Source organism: Plectrocnemia conspersa, unplaced genomic scaffold (assembly GCF_051122295.1).
Source record: "Plectrocnemia conspersa isolate PC_06_02 unplaced genomic scaffold, ASM5112229v1 ptg000008l, whole genome shotgun sequence".
Classification (NCBI taxonomy): domain Eukaryota; kingdom Metazoa; phylum Arthropoda; class Insecta; order Trichoptera; family Polycentropodidae; genus Plectrocnemia; species Plectrocnemia conspersa.
The window spans coordinates 20,463,552-20,474,300 of NW_028277172.1; the positions used below are offsets into that span (position 1 = coordinate 20,463,552).

Consider the following 10,749-nt stretch of genomic DNA (forward strand, 5'->3'; position numbering starts at 1 on the left):
AAGAAACCCAATTTGTATCCAAAATATGCCTTTAGAACAGACAGGGTATTTATCTGAATATTTCAAAATGCCCAAATGGAAAATCCATGTTTTTTGCAATTTTGGCTCAGGAGGCATATACACAGAATATCGTATATTTAGGCCTAAGTTTACTTAGTCATTCCGTAGCTAATGCCAATCAATTCTTAGTGAACACAAAAATTTCATTGCCGAATTTAATGAATATTGTTCTACTACTGATTAAAACATCACAGGAAAAAAAACGAAATATTCTTTCAGAACAGACATATGCGCCACTAGGAATATTTATTAGAATGCTTAAAAATGTTGAAATTCAATATACACGATTTTTTTAATTTTAGTTTAGGAGGCATATAAATATATTATTGTGTATTTAGTTTATTTAGTCCTTCAGTATTTCCTAAATTATTTCAATAAACTAATACCAATCTATTTTTAGTGACCACAATAATTGCATTGTTGAATATAATGAATATTGTTCTACTACCAATTAAAAATCATAGGAAAGAAAGCCAATTTGTATCAGAAATATTATTTTAAAACAGACACAAGTAACTTATTTATCTGAATGTATAAGAATGTTGAAACTCAATGATGATTTTTTAAATGTTGGCTCAGGAGGCAAATAAATAGATTATTGTATATTTAGCTTAATTAGTCATTCAGCATCTCTTCAATTATTTTATTAAAATAATGCCAATCAATTTTTAGTGACCACAATAATTACATTGCTGAATTTAATGAATATTTTTCTACTATCAATTAAAATAATCACACGAAATAACCCAATTTTTTTTGAAATATTCCTTTAGAACAAACATAAGTAACTTATGTACCACTAAGAGTATTTATCCTAATGCTTAAGAATGTTGAAACCCAATATTCACGATTTTTTACTTTTTGGCTCAAAAGGCATATGAATAGATTATTGTATATTTATACCTAAGTCATTCAGTATCTCCTCACTTATTTAAATAAACTAATGCCAATAAAATTTTTTTTACTACAATAATTGCATTGCTGAATTGAATGAATTTTGTTCTACCATCATTTCAAATATCACAGGAAATAAACACAATATGTCATTTAAATATTCCTTTAAAACTGACATAAGTAACCTATGGATAATTTAGAGATTTTGTCCAAACACTAAAATGTTTAAATCTGTTTTTTTTGCTGCAATTTTAGCTCAGTTGGCATATAAATTAGTTATTAGCTATTTATGGATAAATTTTATTTTTATAAACTAATGCCATCAGTTTTTATTGAAGAATTTCCCTAATTGTATCAGAAATATTTTTTTTAAATTCATGGAATCTATGATTTGCTTTCATCCAAACATACATTTCGATTTTTTAAGAAAATTTCTAGTTTAACCGTTCAGTATATATTAAAATTTTCTAAGATACAAACTCAATGCAAAATAGCATTTTTTTAATTTCCATAGACAGGATTTATTAAATGCATTGTTGTAATTGTACAATTTCCACTTATCGCGAAAAATAAAACCCAATTAAATTAATTAGGTTAAAATAGAGTTTCCGATAAGTGCTCATTGTCTCATAAGAAGCTCTTTTTGAAGTTAAACGAAAGCTTGACCCTTGTACTATAATATTCGTACTGCTTGCATCTCCAAAGTGAGAGTGAAAATACTAAATAGTTTCAATTGGACATTGATTTCTGGTAGTTTATAGTCGAATCATGAGATTTATTGAAAGCATGAATATATTACATAAATATTTTGATTTATAAATCATATTCATACTTCATATTAGTTTTGTATAGAGGTGTTCATTGATGGTGTCAATTTTTTTATAAAATGATAGTGGATACACATTTTTTTATATATATATATATATATATATCTATATATTTATATTCAGGATGTATACTGGCATATCTTCGACAGTTTTCCTGCACAAAACGGGGCGCTACACTTACTAATAACGTGTCACTTCTCTGTAAATTTTTCACAGATTTAGCAATGAAGAACTATTGGGAGATGCAGCAGTATTCCCAACTTAATACATGGTAACTCGTAAGGTTTACAGAATATATAATATATAATAAATAGAGCACACGGATATACACATATTATATAAATGGTGTTATTTTCCAGTATATACTATATATACTCACTGTTATCCACTGTTTCTTGTAAATACACAATTGTGGACAGGGGGGTCGGTACCGGATAAACACTTAAGCACTCAGAACACATATACGAATGATTCACTACATCACATTTTATTGTGTATTATATATAATGAAAATCTATATATATCTGAGACCAACTTATTCTGTCCACTCTATTCACTTACTAATACTAACATGAATATGTCAATTTTTGTTTTTTTTTGCGGCTGGCCATAGAGCAAGGAGGCCGGAATTCGCACTCTGGTCGCTCTAGACGACCAGGGAGGTGAGTGATATCATCCATACATTAACAACACTTACATTATATATATATATTTATTTGATCGAAAGATAAAAAACTGTATTTTGTATCGTTGATCACGGCGAAGCGAAAGCTGTATTGCGTCACGTCCGATTATTATCAACGCGAAAAGTTTAGATCGGAGAGGCGATCTCTCAGTTGCGATATATAAAAGAAAATATAAAACACACACTATACTTCTCGTATAAGACACAGCAGAATTCACAGATTGTCCGATTCTCCCAATTGACACACATATAATTCTGATTCACGGATAAACCGAGCAAAATAATACATTACAAGGACGATACTACCAAGGTAGATGCATGTGTGTCACTGTCACTGATTATGAACGTAGTTCCTTTTTTATATTTATATATATTATAATATATGCCACATATAATTTCAATTGGAAATGCGAACATTTTTACGCTTTATAGATGAGAGTCGCAGAACATCCGTTAAGCGTTTACCGAACATAAAGATTAATCGTGGACCAGTGTTTTCCACAATAATATTATACTTATAGCTATACGATTTAAAAGCGGCACATTGTTAATAAGTATATGACTCTTATTGTAATAAACACTGGTACGTATATGATTCACTTATCGGATGTTCTGCGTGGACAATGCGTGCCTGTACGCTTCCGAATCGAAGCCTGAGCACTTCATGATTCTTCATGGGCTTGCCTGTTTCACAAAATTCATCTTACGCATTATTATTATTATATATATATACATATACTAGCATAGTTCGCTTTTATTATGGTTGGTTCACGTCTATATATTTCCTTCTTCGCGTTTTTTATCGTTGTACATATATTTCAAATATGTATCTAGATATATTTATATGCACCGTCACGTAAATATATATATACACCTATTGAAATTGTATTATTTATTATTATTATTATTATTATATTATCATCACTATGATGAATGTCGTTTGGTATAAATAAAACAATTGGGAATCGTTATTGTCGATCGATGGCAAAACTCCGGATGTTATTTGATATACTTTCATGTGTGTTCTGTATATATATAGAGCGAGGAGGCTGGGGGCCAGACGACTCGAATGTTGACACATCAGGGCGGTAAGATTAACAGAAGCTGGTAGTTGGATATATGATTAATGAAAAAAAAAACTATCAAACGTTTCTGTTTTATATGTCTTGCAGTTTGCCAATTTTCTCAGTTCTATTAATATGTACTGACCTTACTGACTGTATAACTTGAGTGTTGATATGATCTCTTGTCTTTGATTTTTATTGTTTTATAATATATATGTATGTAGTCAGTTGAGACGAGGAGTGCAGTACGGTGTTGTTTCTTTATGTAAAATAAATTAAATTTTAATTTGACAGCTTATTTGTATATACAAAAAATAATACCGGAATTAACTTATATAAGCATCGCAATGATGGCAACACTAGCAATTGTGACTAATAGAGTACGGATTTTTTTCATCATAATTTAAAATAAAAATTAAATATTTTCTGATAATTGCACTACTTATTTATCTTGGTGTATGCAAATATATAATAAAAAATAGATAGAGGGTAACGCAGTACTGCATTGTCTTATCGAACTAACTATATATTAATATATTATATATCCTTCGTATAATATGGGATATGTTAGTAGTGTTTACCTTTTGTTATTATTATTATACTATTTTTGGGGCTATTTTATATTGCCGGTTCTTTTTTTGATTATTTGTATAGAGCAGCCCGATGGCCGTGATTGTTTGTTGCAAAGCTATTAAATAGTGTGTTTATAAATAAGTTTATTTTTTCTCATATCTGGTGTTAAATCATATATATTATATATATTAAATATTACATCTGTTTAGGACGAGTGTTACGTATATATATATTATTACTTTTCCTCTACTTTTTTAATCAGGTTTTCATAAATGACTGTTTATTTAGAAAATGGAGGATTATATGTTTGTTTTATTTAAGAGCTCGAATCTTCGCCGATGTGTATGTTGACGTATGAATATGTTGCTCTTTACCTTATCCTTCCAAAGGATGTTATTTCATACGTTTTTTTAATTCCGTATATAATTCAAATCACAGTAAAATAAATAGTATCAAATAACATCAAGACTTTAAATCCTTTTTAGACTTTATTTAATGTGGTATTTATTTTTGCAATTTATATTTATTTTATTACTGTAAGAATGGCTTTCAGTTTTTTTTTATGTTTGTTGATTTTGTGTTTTATTTATCGATTTTATTTTTTTATATATATCATATTTAATTGCATTTATTTGATTTTATAATAATATTTTTTGTGCTTCTCAAACTTATCCTTACCGCATCAAAGATCATTACTCTTCCTCTCTCGATCTATTTTTTCTCCAGTTCCTGTAACGCAATTAATGTTTTATATATGTATCTATTCAATATACTAGTGAGTTGTGCTCGTTTTTTTTTACTATATTACTCTACTATTAATCGTTGTAAATAAGACTGGAGAATTAATAGTCACTAAAACCGTCCACGGAAATTCCCACGAGTCCTGCGTATTTGTTTGAGCCAGATCTAGTGACACTGTTGGTGTGTTGTAGAGCCACGAGGTGGGCATGAAAACCCTCGTCATGCTGGATGAGCAAGGGGGTAAGCATCCTAACCTTTGTAGAATAAGTTTATAATATAATTTCACTCACTATAAAGTAATATCGCTTTAAGACGGTTCTCATTCCGATCGACTCACTTTTAGTATAAAATATTATTAAAGCACAATTTTTATTTATTTTATTTAGTTATTTATTTATTTCAATAAAATCAATAATAATTAAATAATCTATTAATTTTATTAATCGTATGTATATGAAAATGCATGCAAATTAATAATAAATTATGAGAATCGTCTTAAATAATTTATTTTATTTCATGCACTATTTTAATTTTAATTATAGAATAATAAATTATGGCTTCAAATATTTTTTAAATCATTATATGTATTAAATTATGTAAAGTGAAGAAGCTATAGTTTATTTTTAAAGCACATTTTTTTTTATCAATTGTCGCTTCACATAAAATAAAATTTAGCACAAATAGCAAGTTTTTTACACTAAACAAATCAGAGTTACAATGAACAAAGTCAGTATTAATCAAATGATCTTAAAAAAAATATTATTTAAGATCATTTGTGTAATAAAGAAAACAATCAAGTTGAATTGGTACATAAATGTTAAAAATATGTCGAAGTCTGTGTCTATAAAATAAATTGAGTCTTATAGTGTGTCAATAATTAAAATATGAACATTTTAAGGTAAAACAACAATATGTGTAAGTAAGTAAGAATATTCCATCAAATTTTAAATTAATATTATTTTTATATACATTTGAAAAAAATAATTATCGCCCGTAGATGTGTACCATATGCGGATAGCAAAATTTATTTTATCTAATTTTGGATTGCATCATTATAAATATAAATTATTAAAAAATCTATACTGCGCTTATCCGTATAATATCATATATAGAGTAGACAAAAATAACTATTTTTAATGCTGATCACTTTTTTTGTGATACTCTTTTTACAAATGTCTGCCGTGCCCATTGCAATATAATATAATTTTTGCACAATAGTCAGATTTAAAACATATCACAGCAACAAAGTAGGAAAAACTAAATAAATATCAACAATACAACCGAATACATATCACATAATCTATTACAACATAACTTGGAAATACAGCGTCAGATATCGCTTTTTATATTTTAAATGTAACCGTGCGGTGAATGCGCTGATGTATTTAACCGGCGTTTGGACATTGCAGTTTGTCGCTTTAGACATTTTGGTGGACGACTGTTCAGATTCAATATAGGAAAGTTCAATAGGTCAGTGCTGTGATGATATCCGCTTTTTATATTCTTTCTGGACGTTTTTATTTTTTTGAGATGTCGAACGTATAATGTTACTTACTCTATTAATATAATTGTTGTGTTCTTCCACAGCATTGTTTATTGGTTTTGTTTTATGTGTTGAGATGCTTCTATTTTATTTATTATTTACAATGATTTGATTTATTTAATAGCTATTGATGGATAGTACAGGATGCGGCAGAGGAATCAGACGATTTTAAAAGGGAATGACATAATAAATATAATATATAAAATACATGATTAAATCACTTTTTTTCTTCTAGCTTATTATTTAAAACAAAATCTGTCTCTCAAAAATGTTATTTCGCTTATGGATATCATCAAAATTGTTTGTACCAAAATGACATTGGTCAAACCCTTAATACAAACAGTCTCGAAAACGTCTGGTTCTTCTGTCGCAACCTGTGAAAACTGTTGTTAAATGTTCTGATTTGATCTTTATTTATTTTGTGTATAAAATTATATTTGAGTGCATAAGTTGTAAAAATTTATAAATTTTATATTTTTGGACTTTAAATATTCAAGATTAACTTAACTTTTTTTAAATTAATTATTAAGCTGCACTCAATTCAGTTGTCTTATTATGATATGGTTAGACTTTTTTTTGAGTTCATTAAATATTATTTTTCAAAATTATCAGGTTTTATTTTTATAAAATTTTTTTTTAATTAAGAACTGTTAGCTAAAACCACATTCTTTCTCAAATGTAGAACAATTGGACCGTATCGAGGAGGGCATGGACCAAATCAATGCCGATATGAAAGAAGCCGAGAAGAACTTGTCCGGAATGGAAAAATGTTGTGGCATTTGTGTTTTACCGTGCAATAAGTAATCTTAATTCTATAATGTTTATAAATATCATAACGTTACTGATGAATCGACTCAAAACCATTTCAGGAGCGCCTCGTTTAAGGAAGACGACGGCACTTGGAAAGGCAACGATGATGGCAAAGTTGTCAATAACCAACCACAGCGGGTGATGGACGATCGCAACGGAATGGGACCCCAAGCTGGTTACATTGGAAGGTATACTCAAATTCAACGTAACTTAAGATTGCTTGGTGTGAAGTAGTGTGGGGCAAATTTTTTTAACACTAAATCAAATTGTCGAATTTCTGGTTTGATTTGTATCAGACAGTATTTTTTAAGGGTTTATATATTTGAACAATGCAAATATATTGACACTATTTTTATTTTCGAAAACTTATTTTTTTTAAATTCTGGTCACTATAATATATACATATTTTTAATGACACCCGTCACATTGACGGGCTTATACCCGTAAATCTGACGTCGTAAGCCCAATGCGTTGAGTCTAATATAAATATATTTATAATTTTTACAGAATAACAAACGACGCCCGCGAAGATGAAATGGAAGATAATATGGGACAGGTGAACACAATGATAGGCAATCTCCGAAATATGGCCATCGACATGGGATCGGAATTAGAGAATCAGAACCGCCAGATCGATCGCATCAACCGCAAGGTAAGACGTCGTCTTATACGTTGCATTCTATTTTTTCAATATTATTTTAGCTTCCAAACAGCGATGAGCCGTAGCCTATGATTACATATTTTGAACGTGCTCAATCTGTGACAGTGCTGCGGCTCATCGCTTTTTGCGATGTGTACATCTTATCTATTTTTACGGTTCAAGCTTTTAAGCACTTGGATAAACGCAACGTTTTATGACATGCTACTTACCGTAAAGTAGTATGATTTGTTTTATAAACGGAAAAAAAGTGAAGAAAGACGTATAATTTGTGTGACTGCAAATTTTGGGAACTGTCCGTCATTTTTTTTGGTGTGCATTTTTGTTTTGCTTTAATTCAGTTGATTTGGATGTTTTGACGAGCGGTAAATTAAAAAAGCTTTGGGAATTTTTGGCATGTTACAACAGTCAATAGGGATGATTAATAGTTACTTTTTTATGCTTTTTATAAAAGGCAGTGTATTTTTAGGAGCTTATTATTTTAAAACAAATATATATATTCAAACACTGAAATAGTAAACAATATAAAGCACATCAATAGTTCACCAAAACGCAGTTATGGTTGTATCGGATATCAAAATTGAATAAGTTTATGGTTACATTAAGTAAATCTTTTAAAACGTAATTTTATTTAATATTTATTAATAATGATGATTTTAGGTATTTGATAGTTTTTAGGAATGAACATTTTTTTAACAATAGCTTTATAATGATGCATATTTAAGTCATCTGCCTGTAACATATTACAATATTTGTTGTATTTAAGAATGGTCTTATTCAAATTTGATACTTTTGAACATTAGCTTTTATAAGCAAAATATTTTTTATGTGTGTTGTAAATTAGTAATACCTTCATTACTAATTTTAATATTAACATTTTTACACATCATTTAACAAGTACACAATATGAAATATCTTAACATGTAATTTAAAATAATTAAAAATGGCTACTAGAAAAAATTAGCACATTGTCAAACCAAACAATCAACATATACAGTAGACCCCCCAATAACACGGTAAATTCGGGACGTGCTATTTGGGTGCGTGTAGTTGAAGGACTAGAAAATACAATTTTTTGCAATACGTACGTACGAATTAAGATATCCTTCCTTTGGCTCGCTCACACATAAAGTAAGGGGCATCCAAATAGCACGTCCATACTTTATCGTGTTATTGGGGAGTCTACTGTAATTAAGTTATCATTAAAATCAAAATAAATGTTTTTTGTTATACTCAGTTCACGATGGACAAATCATTTTATAAAGTGTACAATGCAGTCATAAAATTTATACATTTATTTATTTGAAAATTATTTTCATATAATATAATATAAACATTTTTCATTCCCGGCGTAATGCTTTATGTGTACTTCGTAGTCCATTCACTTTTTCATTTTCGGCATTAATTTTTACAAACTTATTTTTTAAATTCACTCCAATGTGCCAAGCATGTTAATTTTTTCACAAAAACAATCAAAAACTATTCAATAGGAGTATAAATACTATTAGAAACTTATCTTTTCGACGTCTAGTAATATCAAATTTAAAAAAAAAACACGTCAATGCATGTTAAAATTTTATCATAAATATTAAAATGCATGATATTTTTTCACTAATTTATTATTTATTCAATAATCAAATACAGACGTGTGCAAATATCGGCATACTTGTTTTTTGTTTTGAACATTTCACCTTACATATTGTCGTTATGATTTTTAAACCGTTGCCCGATTCAAATCCTCTGTTCCTAAACATTCATACATCATCAGAATCAAAACTAACATATTAATATGATATTATTATATCTGAAAAATACAAAACCAACCAAATCAATTGTCTCGATAGGGTGAATCAAACGAAACGAGGATAGCCGTGGCTAACCAGCGAGCACACGATCTTCTCAAGTAAACATTCGCTGCTATGACCATCTACAACAGCTGCTCAATACAACGCGACTACAACATCTAAATACACCATTTGACATTAATACACAATTTAAAAAAAATATATTTTTTATTGTTATTATGATTTCATTTTTTTGTGTATTTATCATATTTTTCCTATATGTTATGATTGAACTTTTTTGTAATTTAAGTGCGTATACTTTTTTAAATAATTTATTTATAGTCTTAACTTTTTGTTTAAATGATTATACTTTACCTCTCTCTCTCTCTCTTTCTCTTTTTGACGACACTATATTATATATGCGAAATTTTAACGCAACATAATAATACGCTGGTTTGTTTAGTTAGAATCAAACATTACATGGCTATTCTCTGTACAGGACGAACACTATTGTATTTCCTACAATTTAAGAAATACAATTTTTATGAACTCCTGTCATTCAAAAATCCATACGAATACAATATGTAAATTAAATCATGTATTATTATAAATAAAACGTCAAATTTTGTAAAGTATATAATATTATATAAATTACATAATCTTTGTGCGAATATATTACGAGTATATATTTAACAAAAAAAAAGTTTAAAAAAAATAATATAAAAAATGCTTAAGTGTATTATTATTATCATTATGTAATTGCTGATTTTTGTCATTAATATTTGTAAAATTCTTGATGGCTCTCGTTATTTATATATTATTATAATAAAAAGCACACATTGAGTGAACGTTTCGCAAGTTGTTATTTAGCATCGGGTGTACATTAAGCGTAAGGGAGTAAAAATGTGATAATAGTCAATATCTACAGTACGTTCACAAATTTCTAGGGTGCCGTTTTTACGATGAAGTCGTTAATGTTTGTTGTTTAAAGTTAATAAATCTCAAATGTCCGAGGTAAATGATTTTTTTGAGAATCTCAAAAAAAATTAGTAATTGTTAAATGGATCAGTATTCAGACAATAGATTATTAATATATATATTTTAAACAAA

At 28.4% G+C, this 10,749-nt stretch overlaps 1 protein-coding gene across 3 annotated transcripts in view; it reads left to right on the forward strand.

The window, feature by feature from the left end:
• Positions 1-10,749, forward strand: part of Snap25 (Synaptosomal-associated protein 25kDa) — a 35,765-nt gene extending 25,016 nt beyond the window's left edge. Inside the window, exons 4-8 of one of the 3 annotated variants that reach the window (XM_088189907.1) lie at positions 5,036-5,084; positions 7,070-7,187; positions 7,257-7,385; positions 7,705-7,849; positions 9,700-10,749. In XM_088189907.1, the coding sequence (XP_088046033.1) occupies positions 5,036-5,084; positions 7,070-7,187; positions 7,257-7,385; positions 7,705-7,849; positions 9,700-9,762 (504 nt within the window). In that variant the 3' untranslated portion in view covers positions 9,763-10,749. Of the gene's footprint in view, positions 1-2,394; positions 2,444-3,505; positions 3,555-5,035; positions 5,085-7,069; positions 7,188-7,256; positions 7,386-7,704; positions 7,850-9,699 lie in introns of all 3 variants that reach the window. The other 2 variants (XM_088189910.1, XM_088189908.1) reach the window with 2 other exon arrangements.